This window comes from Nicrophorus vespilloides, unplaced genomic scaffold, assembly GCF_001412225.1.
Source record: "Nicrophorus vespilloides isolate i.1.1-1 unplaced genomic scaffold, Nicve_v1.0, whole genome shotgun sequence".
Classification (NCBI taxonomy): Eukaryota; Metazoa; Arthropoda; class Insecta; order Coleoptera; family Silphidae; genus Nicrophorus; species Nicrophorus vespilloides.
The window spans coordinates 128,027-147,394 of NW_017097731.1; the positions used below are offsets into that span (position 1 = coordinate 128,027).

Sequence of the window (19,368 nt, forward strand, 5' to 3'; positions counted from 1 at the left end):
CGTCAAAGAGCCAACTTGTTGTGTGCATTAAGGGATTACGCAATTTTAATACGATTTCAATGTACGTTGCGTTGCGGAGGGTAGGACTCAAAGGAACGGAACGAGAGGATAATTGATTTGCCAGGTAGTCGAATGCGTTTAGCACCTCCAGACAATTACATTTGTTATCGTGAAGCTTGATTTTTCGGGCAATTTAGGTGCATCTCAGCTGCCGGAGGCCCGTGAACTCTGCTATCAACAATATGAGATAATGAACGAGTATTGCTGATGAAGACGAACGGATGGCTGGATGGATGGACGGTCCGGACGGTAGTTGAGGAGAAGCGGAGGTGGATCGGAGTGCGCGGCTGTTGAGGGTGCAGAGGGACAGAGTACAGAGTAGAACAGCAAGGCAGAAGCAGAACAGCAAGGCAGAACAGCAGAACCCAAGCACTGCACACCAGAGTCGCTCGCATCAGTCTCCCTCGGTGTCTCTGCTAGTGCGGACACGGCACAAAGCAGCACCAAACAGCGCTCGGTCTCCGCTCGCCAGTTCACCCACGCAACAAACTCCAACGCTGCTGCTCTTGTTCTTCAGCAGCAGCTCCCGCGGAAGGTTGTCCTGCTTCTCAATACCTCTGCCCAGATAAATAATACGAGTTTAGGCGAAGAATTTGATAAACATCCAGAGATTTATATTTAGAATAAGAAAAAAAAGAAGAGATAGAGAGAGATCTCAGTGCAATTCCCGAAGTGTCCCAAGCATCAATCTGCATACATGGATTTTGTCATCTTAAAGGTAAGCCTAGTAGCAGCAGTAGTAGTCTATCTCTGTAGATAGTTCCGGAGGAATTCCGCGCGCGCGGGATCAAGTAGGATGAACTTTAGTAGTATCCACCGATCGGAGATCCTAAACAAAGTAAAGTTTATACCGCTGATTCAATTGGCAACCCGAGGGTGGATGATCTACGTGTACACACATGCATGCATATATATCCGTCGCTTTCTGATTACTAACTTCGCTGTACAAACAGCGCGCTATTTAAATTAAAACAAGAAACGCCTCCTGCAAGGCCATCCAGACACATGTTTTTTTTTTCTTTCTTTCTCTCCACCCGACCGTTCCTCCTCTCGTGCGTTTTTTTTTTCGGTGTTGTTGTATCTCTTCTCGTGCTGATTTGAGGTAGCTGGAGTAGACAGAGTAATGGGTGATCTTATCAGACACTCGAGGTGTCACCGGAGTACGTCTAAGACAGATAGCTGTGAAAACCGATGCATGCATGCATAATGTGCGCCAGCATCAAGATTAGAAGCGACGCATTCCGGGGCCTCTCTCAAAGCTCAATTTATACGTAACAGCTAATACAATTATCATTGCCGGGTATTTCCAAACACACTTTCACAGGAATTTTTACCTCTTCGTGAAGAAAAAAAAAGGTCCCCTCGCAGAACAATGCGGGATTTTTAGTACCTTTGATTTCCAAATACGGGGGGATATTTTCTTTTTTTTTTCATCGTTAGGATAAGGATATTAAGAAGAATGTTTGGCTTTTAACCAAAAATTAACACAAATAAAAATATTTATGTAATGTGAAAAGTATAAAATTGAGCGCGTATTTTCGCGGGTCGCGGAATTTGTCAGAGCTTTATATGTAGATCCGCGCATCGGTGTAATTTGATGGTAATTTACAAAATGTAGTCGGCAAATTGGATTTGCGCAACCATTATAAATGTTTAGCTGGGTGTGCGGAGCGCACAAAATGGGTAGAGGGAAATGGCACAAAAGAACGCTAACCTTTCTCCTGTTTGCGGTGCATGCACGCAACAAAAGCGCAGGATACGCGTTGATTAATCGGAAGGAGAGAAGAAGCGAAAAAAAAAGTAAAATATCAGCAGGAGTCGCGTTTCGGCGGCTTCGACGTTTTGAGGATGAGGTGGCGGAGGAGGTTGAGAGGCGGAGGTGTTTAATGCACACGGGCGTATCCGCCGTAAACCAAGAGCTGCAAAAGTTATTGCCGCTTTAATCTTTCCGTTGTTCCCTGCCAAAACGCCGTTCCGTTGATAACGAAACAAACGTTCTTCTCTATCTGGTGCACACGGAATGCACGACGCCTAATGCAAAACGTTGGAGGGGACAGGGATACATTTGTATGTGCGAAATCCGCCGCCTCCCTTCGAACGTCCGACGTGCCCCGCCAAACCGCAATATCATCACCGCTTGTCGCGTCCACTTCCCATCCATCCAGCTATTAAATATATATGTTACATAATCAACGCAGCCGTCTAAACCACAAATTAATAAAACCTAAAACTCACATACAATATAACATATATATATATATATATATATATATTTAAAAATAGTAGCGCCAAAATTCGATATCGGAATCCTAAATCCTAAACCTAATCCCCAACTGGTTCCGTCTAGTTAACGCCTAATAACTGTGTCTGTGTCATTAAGGAAGTTGGAAATCTGTGCTTAGGTCTAATTTCCCAAATTGATTGCCCCGTTAATTTCACTTCGCAAACATTATTTATCGCCACAATAAATGCGATTACTTCGAGAAATTTGGATACACTAATTTGGAAACTTCACGGACCGTCGGTTGAGCGAATCGAAATCCCCGGGCGATCGAATTTTTATTTTGTTACACATCTTGTAGTTCGAAACAAAACTGCCGATATGATTATATTATTTCACTTTAGCTAAAAATAATGAAGTTTCATGGGGATATTGCCTTACATATTCTTAGTTCCCTTCGCAAACACGTCGCGCCGCATTGAATTTAATTGCTTCAATACTAATTCCGAACGTTACTAATATAACGGAAGCGTTCTTATATTAATTTTCTACTTGAAGCTCGGAAATAGCAGCTGCAGCAAACACAATGCATATTTTCATTCGCGTTTTTAAAGCATCGTTTATTATTTAATCGAGATTATTATTGCTTAACCTTAATTGAAAACAAAGATGATCAAAATTCAATAGCTCTTTTGGTGTTGTGTTTCCGGTTGGTTAAAAATGCAAATTTACGATATACGCGCATCCTGTCAATAAAGATAAAGCGTAAAAACAAATACATCAATTCATTCGAAAACAATATTAATTTCTACATAAATATTTTTATTCATTCAATAAACTAGTTTTTTCATTTTTACCCAAAAATCGATTTACTTAATACGTAACTTTAGATTAAAACATAATAATAATATTAGTTCCCCTATTATTCCCTAATTCTGATAAGCTCGTTTATCTCAAAGCATATCTTACTTCAGTCGATGCAGACACTTCCTGGTTGTTAAGCTAACTAGATGACACGTGTCCCGCTTCATTATAAAAGTAACATGCGCTGATTTTTATTTTTCTTTCTTCAAATCGGAATTTCTTGATTCATCTTCAAGTAGATTTGTTTAACTCAAATCACCATAATTAACTTATTTATAAAAACTAAAAATAATTCATATTTAGGTTTAACTCTAACTATTTTTCATTATTATCTATAACTTATATCTAATTAATTATCCTATAACTCAGTAAAGAAATTATCCACGCTTCTTTTTAATGTAAAGCTAACAGTATTAAAAATGTATCAATAGTGAATTCAAGGTAAAAAAAAGCGTCGCCAATTGTATTCATTAGATATGAGTAATGATACATTGTGTAGCAGAGCAGCGAGGAATTTAAATTGAGTTTTGCCGTAAAACATGCTGTTTACTCGAAACGTAATAAAAAAGAAATGGAACAAGGAAGAGCGCCAACAAAAATCGACAGCGAAATTCTCTTAATTAATTTCGCGTGTTTCTTTTTCGGTCCGGTCCGCTTGTATTTAAGCATAAACAGCAATTGAAATCGCGAATTCCAATTATTTTTATTCATTGTTCAGAGTTCTTTTCCTTTTATTCTTCCATCCATTCATTGTAGCGAAAACTGAAACTTTGTTTATAGTCTGGCGGTTTGCTCAACAATGATATCGCCCTTCTATATACCATGGATGGATCCATAAAGGATTGTGACTAAGGGCAGGCGGGGGGAGGTACTGGATTGGGATTCCCCCTTTCGCTCTAAATAACCGCTCGTTGCACAAATAACTAATGAACGTTCTAACACAGCGGTTAGCAACATGGAAAACGCACTTGCGAAACGGAGGGAATTTAATTGCGTGGCAAAAAATAATATGATCGTGCATTAGGAATTAGCTAATAACTGCTAACGATTAGTGGAGAAACGAGCCAATTTTTATTTTGTTTTTACGTAATTTGTCCAATATGGAATTTTTGTTATTATAATTTATTACAAGTATAAAATATTAAATCTAAATTCGAGAATTTACGGTATTGACGATAAGTAGGACAAAGTTTAAACATAATAGTATAATATTATTATGTTTATTACATTTGCAGATGATTGTAGATTGCGAGAAATCCGTGCATAATTGAATGTAATTACATTGGGGAGAATCGGAATAGTAATGTAAAAGTAAGAAGAGTGCGTACTATAAATGGAAACAATGGTCTCGTTGTTTGCCGGGACAAAGCACCGCAGATTATGTTATTTCGCTTTGCTTCGTCGTTGTTTTATTATTTTTTTCATGTAAATAGATTTTAATGTTTATTGGATTGACAACGTGACGAGCGTAAATAAAGTACTTTAGTATAAAGCTGTTGTTTCGCGATGGATTCCCTAAACAGATTCAAACTTTGGCGCTAAAATCATAAAGAATTTTACGTTCGTTTTACAATGTTTTATCGTTTAGGAAGAGGTCGATTTGGGTGGCGCCGTTCCTCGGAAATTTACATGAGGGAAGGGAGAATGTGTTTTATATATTTTCGCCGTAAAAATGTTTGTCGTGATTCAAAAATTAGGCAATTCCTAAGCTAGGGTTTTTTTTTATGTGGTGGAATAAATAAATAAGTGCTCGAAATTAGACAAATCCTAGGGCGCGAGGCGTGGGATTAGGGAAGGTTAACGGATCTCCGCCGTCCCTAAATCCGGAAACTAACTAATCTCACCGCTCGCAGCCGTAATTGTTTCCGCTTTCGCTGATGGCGGCGGTTCCCGATAGTCGAAACTATTAACTATTATAATGCGGCCGTTCGCATTCGTCGCGCATCCAAAAGTCGACAAAATATTTTCACACTACTTTACGAGAGTCGTAATAAAACTGAACTCGGCAATAATAAAACCAGATCGGATATAAAGCGGTTTAATGAAAAGGATATAGCATTTCCATGGACAACTTTCTCTGGCTAAATCCAAATATTTAGTTCGGACGAGTGTCCCTAACAATGAGACCTAGTTACCGCATGTGCAGCCAAAACCGACCCTTTCAGCTGCGAAGCATTCAAACGTTACCCTCGCACAGCCTCTACTCTTCTCTTCTCACACTCCGCAACCCAAAACTCCCAAACAAACCGAAACCAAAACTTGAAATCTACATTCAATTCAATTAGCCATTATACTTTGCTCTCCGCCGATCCTGATGCTGATGCCAATACCAATGCCAATGTCGAGACAAAGGGCGCGCCTCCCGCAAAATAGATATTATTGCACCGTTATGCCATCAATGATCTCGTTAATGTCCGAGCTTAACTTTTAATTTGGTTTCCGTCGGGTCGGCCAATTTGCAAGTTCTGCCGACTTAAACTTGTTACAATGCCGATGCAAGAAGGGCCGACGATGACAGCAGCACTGTCTAAATGGCTGATGGAATTTCGCGAATTCAAACGAATCGATTCGCATCGTTAAAGCAATTTGCTCTCGAAAGGTTTTTAATTATCGCAGTTGCCAATGGAAGAGATGATTCACGTTGAGGAGCTCTATAATATTTCCGTTATTAAATCGGAGCTCAGTCGAATGAGCAGAAGAGAAGGATGAGAGAAAAAATGGTTGAAATAATCACTTGAAGCTGCGAGAGTTAACTGTCGATTATCCTACGCAGAAGGGTGCAGGCTCAAAACAAAAGGATGCCATGAACCTTGGACATAGAGAATGAGCTAGAGAGAGAGAGACGAATTTAATATTTCATCTCTTGGTTTCATTTTTTTTTCTCTCTGTTCGTTCGTTCTCCCTCTTCACGGACACTCGGGTAGGGGGAGAAACATAAATGAGGAGCTACTCGTAATTCCTTTTCCGTTTAATTAAACGTTAAGTTGTTAATTTAAATATATAATTCCTCTATATTTTAATTGTCCCGATGCCCGCGACTTAATTAAAACACTCTTCGTTTACATGCAATTTTAGTGAGTAATCCGAGCAATTATCGTCAATTGAAATTATTTCAGTACATACAAAAATTATAATATTAAAAACAACAACCAGATTTTTTTTCAGTTTTAAATTGCAATTATGAAAACTTTAATTACATACATTTATTATATAATATTTAATAAATTAAATCATCAAACTCGAATATTTTAATCATATTTTTCAGTTATGAAATTACAACTTTAGATAGTAATTTTTTTTACATATTATATTTAATAAATGAAATTATCAAACCCATTTTAGCCGCAGTTAAAATTTTACTGAAAAAAAAAACAGATTTTTCATTTGTGAAAAATATTATTATTTCGAAATAATATTACAAAAAATTCATGAAATAAAGTATAAAATTTCATTAATCGTAAAATAAACATCAAATTTTTCCAGTTATGAAACAGCGCATTTGCGCTTTGGTTATAATCATCATATAATTAGAACTTTGTAATATGGGAGATATATTGATCCAATAAATTATTGTATCATACGAATTGCATACTATACAAATTTGTTTTTGATGCAATTGAAACACTGTTCGCTTGCATCGCGATTACACAGAATAATTAACAGGAGCAAATATTTGAATAGCTTAAAAATGTCAAAGAAAAATCAACAAAAAAAAAAGAGCACAAACAATAATCAACAACAAATGCATATGGTTTTCATAAATCGAAACAAAAAAAAAATTCTTCGGCGCTCTCCTAAGTACACAACAAACATTATAAAATCATCATGTCATTTACGAAAAAAAAATATACCCCCAGTGAAAACAAATATTTGCATAGTAGGCAATTTAGTGCGGGCAAATATACTAGTTTATATAATATTTTATTTTTTTTGTTTGCGATTCGCTACCGTTTTGTTATTTATTTATTTATTTTTTATTTATTCCGGTAATCGAAAATTATAAATCAACAACAACGAAACAAGAATCGGCGCGCATCGTTCAATATTTAACCAATCGATGGGACTATTAATAGAGATTTTTTTTGTGTCGTCCTACCCCAAAGTATGGAGGGTGGAAAAAAAAAATAATAATGTGTGTGTGCATCTTCGCAAAGGGCGGACGGACCTTTTTTTTCCATTTCCTGTTCTATAATTAAGTTCAGAGGTGCGAATGGATGGGAAGAGTATCGCGTGTCTGAGAGGAAAAGGAATAATCGAACTGGTCTCAATGACCAAATACGAGGGGGGCTTTGGCCGCGTAGGTGGGTGGCTGCGGTGGCTTCATATGAAACCAGATTCTAAAACCGCCTCAATAAATACCTACCCTAAATACCCGTCTCTCTTCCTCCGCGCGCCGATTTTTATTTTATTCCTGTTCATTCCCTTCTCTTTTTTTTTTCTTTTTATCTCTATATATATGTAATGACTGCCGCTTGCCTTTTTATACGACCAAATTCAATTCCATCGGATTCGAGCAACAACTTCAATGAGATTAATTTTGCGTTGAATTCATACCTATTGAAAAGGCCGTCGACCCAAGTCCCACTGCAATTGATACACTCACCGCTGCGAACAACAACAAAAAAAAAATAAAATAATGAGAGTGAGCGAGAGGGGAAAATAAAAGCTTGTACACAAATAGGTATATACGTACGTAACATTTAGATAACTGCGAAAGTGGATTTCGCTTGCAATTTGTTGGCTAGATACGGGGTGTAGAAGTATTGTTGAAGGGATACGGTGTGGAAAATGGTACGGAACAATGAGCTAATTTGAAAATTGTATTTGTGCGTGACGGATGAATTTTGAAAATCACAAATTGATTAGCTCGACGTCGCCAATCACGGGAGAGAGCAAGGCTTTCGCGCGACAAATACAATAATCCAACAAATTGAACAAAAATAAATGAATAGACAAAGTGAAATATATATATAATTATTTCAACGTGACTTCAAAAGAAAAATCTGTTCGTATTTCATGTATTTATCAAAAGGTTTCCCTCTCAATTTGCATATTTTTTTTAGTCGTGTTGGCTATGATACTAAGACTAATTAATTTTTCTAGTACACCATTTCACCTTTTTTCGAGATTACTAATTACACTGTACGAATGTAACGATTTCCAACATCAAACAAAAATATAAAAATCAGGACAAAATATAAATATTTACTTGCATCATCAATCACGTTTTAAAGTCATTTTTTTTTTATATATAAATTGAAGTATAAAAATAAGTATTTGCTAAGATTCGAGAAGCGTTTTTGTATGGTTAAGTGAATATGATTTTTGCGGAACCGACGTGGGGTTTTTTTCTTGGCTGTCGGAAGATCACGTCGTGGCCTGTCCGCAAAGTCACCAATACGGAATACAAACTAAGTTAGCTGCGACGAGGCGAGGGCGAAATTCGAATGTCTCCGCCAATCGACATTGATTTACATTGCGAGGGAAATTTCATTACCGGTTAAACACTTGATGTTGGAAATTTCCGCTGGGTGAATTAACGCCAGGCCACGTGTTTTTCAACATTTATTTTTCACATTTTCACAGTGGCGGAACTTTAAAGCGTTCTGGGTTTTTTTTTTGAGGTACTCAGACTAATTTGATGGTACTAGTCAAATTATTATTTGAGGTCCCTATAGTTCTGGGCACTGCGTTTTTCCCATTATGTAAGTCGTGGGCCCTACACATCACTGCATTTTCGTGTTTATTTTTTTTTCTCTCATTGCGATGTCACGATAAGGCGATATCGATGAAAAGGACCTTCGCATCCCGGAAATGTTTGCTAATTCCGACCGCACGCATTTATCACTCGAAATATTGATGGATTGCTCCGACAGGAACATATCATAAATTTCAATTAGGCTTATCTTGTTCTGCTTTACTTGTTTCTGTTTACTTTTATCCTGTAAATGTACACATGCAACCAAACACTAGCTATCTCCATAAGCGAACTAAAAAACACAACTTAATTTGATTACTTAGTAAATACTAATTAGTAAAAAAAAAGAAGCTTAGACATGTGAATGCAGTGCAAATATGAAGTAAAAAAAATAAGTAAAATTTTTGTGGGTTACTGTCAACTATAAATTACTAAAACACAAATCTGATCTTGTAGGTTACGAGCTATTAGCATTTGACTTTAACGATCCTAGTCCTTATCAACAAACATAGCCATAACTCCAGATAATTCATAACAAATACAGACATTCCACTATTTTAAGTAAAAAATTCACCTATCTAAATTTAAGTACATACAAAAACATCAACTGTTGAATTATACGCAGCAAATAGTGTCTATACTGACCAACCTCAGTGAAGCGTTTTAATTTATCGAACAGATAACCACCAGTGGCCGCAGCTGTTGTAGCAATGTGTTTATAAACAACATAAAGAAAGATAAAAAAATAACATAAACATTTTGGTTTAAGATGTTAACTAATCTGAATATATTTAAAATAATTGATCCATTTCTATTTAAGTACACTTCAATTATCTTATTGTTACATAACATTAATTTGAATTAAGTACTTCGTAATTAAGTCGTGAAAACTACGATATTTAACTTTTAATGGTAACTAAAGTAACTATTATGAATATTTGTGATATATATATATTTTTTTTTTAATAGAATTTTGTTAGAAGTTTTGTTGCATAAGGAAATGCAAAAATAAAATAAAAATGTGTAGTATGTACACGTAGAGTGGTCGCTGTAATTTTTTTATATGCGGAATAGTGAAAATAATGCACGTGTCGCGTGCACCTGAGCTTAATAAAATATGCTGCACACAAAATGTTTTGAAAACTTTCATAAATTGCAGACCTTCCGCTCGTAAGAACAACGCCGGTATTATTCTTAACAGTTGCTCTATCGACGATTTATCATCAATATCCGCCACATTGCATTTAATCCGCGAAAATAAACGTGCACAAAATCGATAAACACCAAACCACCACTGACCTACCATAAAAAAGAACATACAGTTGCAGTAGCAACTCGACGTTCGAGGATTGTTGTATACTTCTTTTGTAGCATCATCATCATCATCCAACGGTGCGCTTCCATTTATTTATAGGAAAACAAAGGAAAGGAATCGGAAAGCGGCAAGTGGCTTTCGTGCCGGCATATTTTGTTTATCATCGGATTGTGTTTCCATTAAAACCCGATGATAACCCAGTTGTTATGTGACACACATCAACGAGCGCGAGGAGCGAAAGAATGCTTCGAGTCGTCTCTGTCTCCTTTCTGTGTCTCTGTTTGTGCCTCTCCGACCGTACGTGAATCGTTTCAACTGCACAATTAATCCCCGGAAAAACAGACAGAGTTACTAAAATAAGCCTTGTATATGTTTTCAGCGACACGTGCATGCACCTACTCAATCGATAAATAAAAGAGAGTTGTAAACATAGCCTCGGGCCGTGAACCAACCACTCGAAATAAAAACGCTCGATTTGTTTCCTCTTTTTCTTTTCCTTGTAAATTTATTTTTCCGTTTCGGCTTCTCGTTTTGTTGTTCTCGCTTCTCGGAGCGAATCCATCTTCGAATAAATTTTCCTCCTAAAATGAAATGTGTGCTGTTTCCATTTCCATAATGGCTACTTTATAGCCGCCGCCGCCGCTGCTTGTGTACATCATGAAGGCGAATTCCGAACGTTTAATCCGCATTGTCGGCAATCAGGGAAAGTGGCAATTTTCCATCAAAAAGCCGGAAAAACTTTGGGTGCCTGTTTAATTAAAAAGGGATTACATGCATTTGTCCCGCTAATACTACTGTATCAATGATCATTCCCGATTTACCACGCACGACCCAAATGGAAACAGACGCAAAGGGGAAATAGTCGAACGTTAATTAATTATAAGCGCGAACGATGAAAGGGATGATTAATGAGAGCGACACAATCTGGAGTTTAGGGACCCAAGGAGAAGAAAAAAAGTAAGAGGAGAAATATTGAATTATGTTGTCCTGGAATGGAAGGATGTGATATCGATTCCCGACGCTGCTGGCCCTCAATAAAAGGAACCGGGGAGCCGTTCTTTTTTTTTTCTTCTCATCCTCATCGTTTTTTTTTCTTCTTCTTTGGGTATAAAAGGGAAGCTTCTTCTGCTCTTAGGGCCATCGCCCGCCACCAACGATGATTCCGAGTTGCCGGGTTTTAATACAGTCGATAAAGCGTAATGCGATGCATATGGTAGGATCTAGTTGACCGCAGGGTGTCTCGTGTCGGCAAACGACTGTTTAAGAGATGACACTGGCAATATATCCTTGTCATCCGATGCTGTCAAAGTAAAGTGGCCTAGTGGTCCGAGGCAAACAACTAAATCATTTATGTTTTTTGCGGAACGCCTATTGAATAAACGTCAAAGCAAGTTGTAAATGTGGTGTTAATCCATCCGCCCCCTCAAAAAGCAGCCCCCAACCCTGAACCCTACGAACGCTTTTATTGTACACTAATTTTGAATTTTAAATGAACTATCCTCATCAAGCCTGCTTTCGCTCCGGTCCGGACCCGTAATACTACAACTACAGTTATGCTAGGCATGTGCATTATGCACAACGCCCCGTCCCGTCCTGTCCTGAACTCGTAACAAACACTGCACATACATTTACACGACTGCAACTGCAACATTATAAAGTAAATTTAACACTGTTATTGTTGCGTTGTCACAAATTTAATCCTATTAACTACAGAGCGGCATTAATTTAATAATAATAATGTAATGCTAATAAATCCGTGCATAATTTAAATTAATTTCATTATTGGAGCTGTCTCTCTCGCAAAACCTCACACACACACACCGTTTCCAACATAACCCTGTATACACACACATTTATATATATATATAGCCTTGCCCAGTCGAGCACAAGTTAAGCTTCCACCCCTTTCCGTCGAACAATGTAAATTACAAACTTCAAACCCGAAAATCTTCGCGGCGCGGCACCTTCGCATTGCAAAAATGGAAACGAAATAATTAATTCTGGGGCGCGTGCAACTAAAATCTTAATTACGAAATTCATTACAACTCCCATTATATTTCGTCAATACAAAGAGAGCTAAAACAGGAGGCGACCTCCTCTCCTGCCGCCCCCCAGTCTCCCAAGGACTCGCACAAGCCGCGTCTGGTTTCTCACTCTGATTTATCAAATTTAATCCGTTAATAGTGGGAACGAACTTTACCGTTTCCGCTTTCGGGACCTTTCTTGATTCCCCTACGGCTACCACCAAGATGTTCCTTCGAAGATAAGTTAAGCCGATCTTAATTTGCGCGAATAAATAAAATCATCAGCTAGACTGCTTTACCACAAGTTTCTTATTTCAATGAAATCACCACAATGGTAAAAATAGAGAGAGAGAGAAACAGAGAGGAGAAAATATTTTCACTTTATAAATACTATTTGGCTTCCTACGGGATCGTTGTCCGCGCTTTCGTTATTTTCTCCTTCGGTTTATTTTATTTTTATTCTTTGCTTCCTCCACGTCGCATTTAAACGCGAAGTCATCCCCCGGAAAGTGCACAATAAATAACCGGGTCCATTGTGAAGCCTGCCATTCGCAACCCGATAAAATATTACTACAAATAACGCGAATGATGTCTGCTTCGAGCGCTGTTTAATTGAGCGCTCTAAAGCAGTGATTCTCAAATATCCCCGACCACCCCTAAATTGTATAAGAAATGGTGAAAGCATCAGATTTTACAATCAGTCTAAGTAAACTAATTAAATCAATTAATACAATTCTACAAGAAAATCCTATTTATTTATTTACTATTTTTATATAATTCAATTTTTATTTTAATTAACGTAATTAAAATACAATCAGTTACGTTTTTAATTTTAAAAAAAAATATATTGTGCTGTTTGAGGAAATTTTTAAATAGATTAATATTATAACACAGCGTGTCTTTAACTAAAGATTCACGTCTGAAAGTTTGAAAAGCACTTCTAAACTCCGCTTCTTTCCTTCTTCTCTCTTGAGCATTCAACGAGCGAGAAAATGAAAAGTAAATAGTATCTTTTTATTTTTCTTCACTACCACTCAATCATCGAAATGTGTCGAATGGAGATTAATCAAAGGGCATTAGTATACAATAAAAGTAAACAAAAAAGAAGAACATTTTTAATCTTTTCAGACACATAGAAAAAATGATGAAAGAGATTTTAAATAACGTTTCTTTAAGTTTATTGGATTTGAAAAAAGTAAATTATAAAATCAATCGTATTTTGAAGAAATTGATTATATTAAAAAAACTATTTGTTTGTTGAAAATTTCTATAAATCATTTGAAATCTTGTTAATTAAATTTGTTGGAATTGAAAAAGGTTGAGTTATAGGAACTAAGGTTTTGAAAATAAAAAAAAAAGTTATACTTTGGTAGTAAGTAGGTATATCATATAATGTTCGCTTGGGGAATATGCGTGTAACTCTTTTTATATTTTGGTTCAAGCAACTTTTTTAGCGTCTTCGGAGAGGAACGGGTAATTGATTTTGAAAGCTTTGACTCTGGGCCCCCTTTTATCTGTAGTTAAAAAGGATAGAGAAAAGAGACGAGGTCGGAGGGGGATGAAGCAAATTTGATTTTGATATCAATAAAACGTCCCCCTGTGAACCATTCACGTTCATCTTTCCATTATGGGGCTATGGTTGTGAGGGGTCGAGCGGGGGAGGCTGGTTATTATTAAAAACTTTTAGAGAGAAAAAAAAATAAAGGAGTTGAAGCCATGTTCAAGTTGGACTTGTGGAGTAGTGCGGAGGCAAAAGCAAAAGCGAAGGCAAAAGCAAAGCTAAAGGAAACCGAATTGACAGAAGGTATAAATCCAAGGGGGGAAGTTTTTGAGCGCTGCGAGCGGCGACGACGACGATCCTCATTCCTCCTCTTCATCCTCATCCTTTGGGTACTTATCGTATTTTGTTAGCGCGCGATGTTAAGTGCCTTGGATCGACATATTTATAGTGAAACCAGTGAAAATGGTATCGTGTGCCAACTGGCGACTGGAAACCATTCCGTAATAATTATCCGTTACTGTTTCAAGCGCGCCGCGCCGCCAGTAAGTGGAGTATTATTAATTTATATGACGGGCATTTTTACGACCTCATTGCTGACAATCCTTCAAAGCTCTCCTCTCCTGTGATTTATACCTAAGATGTTAGAGACACGTCCGGAAAGACGAAGCGATAGGAACAAAAAGAAAAAAAAAGCTAAGAAAGAGCAGAAAGGAGAAGCATGAACATCATCCGGAAATTCGGATCGACGTCTAATAAGTAGAGGTGTCAGGTGGAACGCGACAAAACGTCTCACCACATTCCCAAGGGATTTCAAATGAACCGCCAAAACTGAAATCCTGAAAAAGAGAGAGAGAAAAAAAAATATATATGAGAACGCGCGTTTATCATTTATCACATTTGCTTTGAGTTTTTTAATTTTTAATTGCGCTAATTAGGTTCACGAGGGCGCTCCTTATTAATAATTCTTTAAAAAAAAAAATAAGGGCCGCGACACCTCTCTCCTCAACGCTAATTACTCAAACGGATGCACACTTTCCTGAAAACACGCTCGTTTTTCCACCGCCAACTTAACATAATTACCGCAATAAATTTACGACCCCTAAAAAAAAACCACTGATTATTTTCATTTTATTTTTTAAAAACTTATTCACCCTTTTTGGGACTCAACTAATTCTATTATGAGTTTCTTAAAAGCGACATACAATTTCTGTATGCTTTAATCCGAAATACCTGGAAAATCTGATCGAAACTGATGTCCGCATAACTGGATGAGCAGTAATTCGAATACCAATTCGTGGAGTTACGGTTCGCGTTTCGATGGATTAAACGCGAGAAATAAAAAAAAAATAAAACGAGTCGACGACGAGAGGTCGTTACATTATTTGAAAAGCGCGTCGAACGAATGAAAGAAGCAAAACAAAAAAGAGAACAAAACGAAAAATGGAGAGAACGTAGAGAAAGGGAGAAGAAAAAAAAAAAAATGGATACAACATAGGCGAAGAAAAGGAATAGAATTGCAATAGGGGGGAGTCTCCATTAAAATGGTATTCCAGTTAATGGTAACGAATTCTCCGAAAAGATTTACCATATAAACATGCATGTGAATAGGTAACATTACTGTATGCACGTATATATTTCTATACAAATATATAAGGGATGAATTGAAAAGATACCATAATTGCGCTTCCATAATGATCGTTTATGGTTATAAATATTTTGGTGTTTCGCGGCAGATGAGTTTCACAACTAATTACACTCTCATTAGTCTTTTGAAGCGATGACGATGATAATAATGATAACTCGGATCCGTGTATTTTCCTCTTAAAGACGTTTCATCCCCTTATTTTTTTCCGCAATTCGCCGCTCCCAGATTACCGTATTTTAACAAAGACATTTTCATTTGACGGATTTCTCAATTGTACTTTGATTCTGAGTTGACGTAATCGCACTTAAAAGAGCGGATTTATCGAATGACATGGTCACAGTTGCAATTAAAATTACATTAGAAATAAATTAGTTGTTCGGATATTACAACTACATTATTCAAGTTGTTTTATTATTGTGTAATAACAGCTAACGCGTTTGATACTTCAGTTAGGTACACTAATTATATATCGACCAGACGCTCAAATTTCTGTAGATATATGCAGTTTAATTTTGTGAGCAAATTACAAGCAAACGGTACTAGAAACAAATATGCAAATACTTGCATATTGAAGCCTGAACATAATGAATATAATTCTAAAATATTAAGAAATAGAATTATGCTTTAATCTATTACCAAAAGTTTGAAGGATAAATAGTGTAGTTGTTTGCAGTAGTTAACGTCAAATAAACTAGCATGTATTTAAACGTTGAGCAAAAGATGGAAATTCCCTAATCTGACCCTTTTCCCCGAAGCTGCCCGTTACGTAATATATCTTACTCGGGGCTTTCACGCTCCGATTGGCATGGACCTCGAGTTCATTAGGGTCCGTCCACAGCTAGTGGTGAAGTTCGGATTAGAACAGGCGAGAAAATATAGTGTGGTAAACATTTACTATGTTTATATTGAATCTATGCTGCTTGGAACAATAGCAAAATAAAAAAGATCCTTATGTTTTGAATAAACTAGAAGAGTAGAAAGAAGCCATGATAAGACTTTAGTAAGGAAGCGAAGTTACATTAGTGGGATGAATTAATCAACGTCAGAAGCATTCGGCGAAGAAAATAAGAAACCGAACTGCCTTCAAATTAAAATCGAAGCCGAATAAAAGTTAAACACACCGTGCATTGAGAAATCCTACGAAATTGAAACTTCCCGAACAGTTTACCAACTATTTGCAAAATAAGAAGAAAAAAAAATATATATCTATATATAAAATAATAATAATGTGCAAGCATCGCGTACGAACAGGGCTTAATTAAAATCCAACCTCGAGTTTAAGCGAAAACGTAATGAGTCTTCAATATTAAATCCAGACAATCTCGTCTAGTGGTTAATTTAACCTTTTTTTGCGGTTGCGTAACGCGCGTATTTATCCGGGCTTCGGTGTCTCTGCCTGAATAATTCGGGCATATGCATAGCATATGATGCAATTACGACGTCTGAATTAATACTCGGAGGAGGCGGATGATGATGAAGAGGAGGAATCCGGAGGAATAGCAAAAACGTTAACTTCATCAATTAACAACCATCGGAGTCGTTTGTTTATTTGGTAAAACAGCAGAAGATTGATTAGTGCTGGGCGGTTGTTGCGCTTGATAAGTTAATTAATAAAGGCTATTATGTACAAGCGGGCGGTTTAATGGCCGGAGAGAATCGGATCCACTTTGTTTATACAAAGCGGAGCAACAGAAGAAAGATGAAGTTGAAGAAAACTACAGCAAGAAGAAGTGGAAAGAATAGGAACGGTAGAGCTGGAGAAAACTAGAGTCGATTTAAAAGATAAACAGACGAGGGTACAAAGTGGATGTTAAATATGCAGCCAGTGTCGAGGACAGCAGTAGCGAAGTGAAATGTAAATAAATATGGACGAATTAAAATGACATAGAAACAAATAAAAATACGAGTTACAGGACGACAAAGACGAAATGAGAGAATACACAAAAAAATAATTATTGTAAGGGTGCTTCTTATAAATGATACAACGCATCCAACTGAGCTATAATTCATGGAATGTTAGTTAGTCTTTTGTAAGTTTACACTCGAACTGTGAAATGTAAATTAATTTATGAAAATTTAAAAAAAACGTATTTATGAAAGTTATAGGACAAAGAGAAAATATTTAAAAGGACGTTTATTATAAATGATGCAGCTCATCCAAAGCGGTGGAGTGAACTGTAATTCATTGAATGTTGGTTAGTCTTCTGTAAGCTCACACTCGAACTGTACCAAACAATGTGTATTATTTCATTTGATGTTCACGGAGCTAAATGTAATGCTTTGCATGTACTCATTACTTTATATAACAATCCTGAACTAAATTATCCTCGGACTACAAGGACTGCTACCGGAACGACAGGATATCTTTACACCTGGATGTTGCAACTTTAAGATTGTAAACGAAAGTTGTTTGAGAGAATAAGCGCGTAATCGAGGACAAACGGAACTATTAAAGAATCATTCTTAAAAGATGATGATTACTGTACATTCACAAGCATTCAATTAACGTCTCCTTCCTCCCTCTTTGCCTTTGAATCGTCCATGGACGTAGCATAATTGGTTAATGAGCAATTGCGAGCGCCCCGCGGTTCGTAGCCTTGGTGAAATCCCTTCGATTCCCAAATCGAATCGGTAAATAAAATGAGCAAAAGCAAGCTCTCAGATTGATAGAAGAAGAAAAAGAGAAAAGTTGATTCGACGAGGGGAAGAATTATGGGGAATGTGTAAAATGTTCATTCGACTAATCCGCATAATGAGGTTTAAATTCGCACCCTCTCGGGGAATTAAATGGGCGTGGGCTTGAAATTAATTCCAACGGAGGGTGGTGTACGTTTAGATTTATAATGACAACGACTAAGTAGGGATGGCACCAGATTTAGAGCACCTTAGGCGCGCGAGCGCTCCGCGAACTCAGAAAAAATTAATAGTTTTAATGCACACGTCCTCGTCAAACGCAGCAGGGATGATTTCCGGAATGGGATTAAACGCGAGTGCATTATTTCCTGGAGTAGTGCGGTTTCGGTTCCGGAAATAATGCAAGAATGGAAGAAGAATGATGCAGAAGAAGAGAAAAAAAAATGAATATATAGAAAGCATGCTCTTAATGATAGGAAATCTTTGTATTGGATGCGTTCAACAAGCATGCACGTGCTTGCATATATATGAAGATTCGAAGCATGCATTGACATATAATTCATTCGGATTTGTGTAATGTGGGTGAAGAGAACCGAATGAGAAGAAGAAGAAAAAGAGGAGATCTCTCGAATCAAGAAATCCAATCTCTGCCCTGTTTTATGTCTACATTATGTTAAATGGCAGCTTATGAAATAATTTGAAACGCGTTACGGAAATGCTCGCAACGAATAATAATAATAATAAGTACTCACTTTACTTGAGAGATTTTTACTTGGACTCTACAAATTGCTATTTGAACGACGTCATTTCCCATATACAATTTGTGACTTTACATTTATATTTGCTAAATCTCGTTCTCAATTTGTCACGTCGCATTTATCATTTATTACATCACGTTATTATAATTTGTGATTTCACGGATATCATATTTTAACTCACGTTAATAATCGTGACCTCACGTGTATAAATTGCCTTGTCGTGTATATAATTTGTCACCTCACGTTTGTAATTTATGACTTCACGGGTATAATTTATCAAGTCACGTTTATAATTTCCTATCATTCATACATAATTATCTACAATTTGTGACCTCACGTTTCAAATTTATTATTCACATTTATAATTTGCTCAAAGTATCGAAATACTTATAACCTACATAAATAAAACATAATTTTTAAATTTTAATTATTATGATATTTTAACATTTCTCAGTAGATGTATATTATTTATCATATCGTGTTGTACATATAATTAATTATATTTATTAATTGATAATGTATGGTTTTATGTTTATATTACTTAAATTACGTTAACGATTTGTTGTTTAAACCTGTTAAACCCGAAAAGGGGTAGAAATAGGGCCGGAGAGATTTATGTCAATAAAAATTGATATAAATCTCTTAAAC

At 36.7% G+C, this 19,368-nt stretch overlaps 1 protein-coding gene across 2 annotated transcripts in view; it reads left to right on the forward strand.

The window, feature by feature from the left end:
- Window positions 1–322: 322 nt before the first annotated feature.
- The window catches only part of LOC108560841 (E3 ubiquitin-protein ligase PDZRN3), a 25,718-nt gene continuing 6,672 nt past the window's right edge, over window positions 323–19,368 (forward strand). The window contains exon 1 of one of the 2 annotated variants that reach the window (XM_017918552.1): window positions 323–778. In XM_017918552.1, coding sequence (XP_017774041.1) covers window positions 758–778 — 21 coding nt within the window. In that variant the 5' untranslated portion in view covers window positions 323–757. The remainder of the gene's footprint in view (window positions 779–19,368) is intronic. The other variant, XM_017918553.1, reaches the window with a different exon arrangement.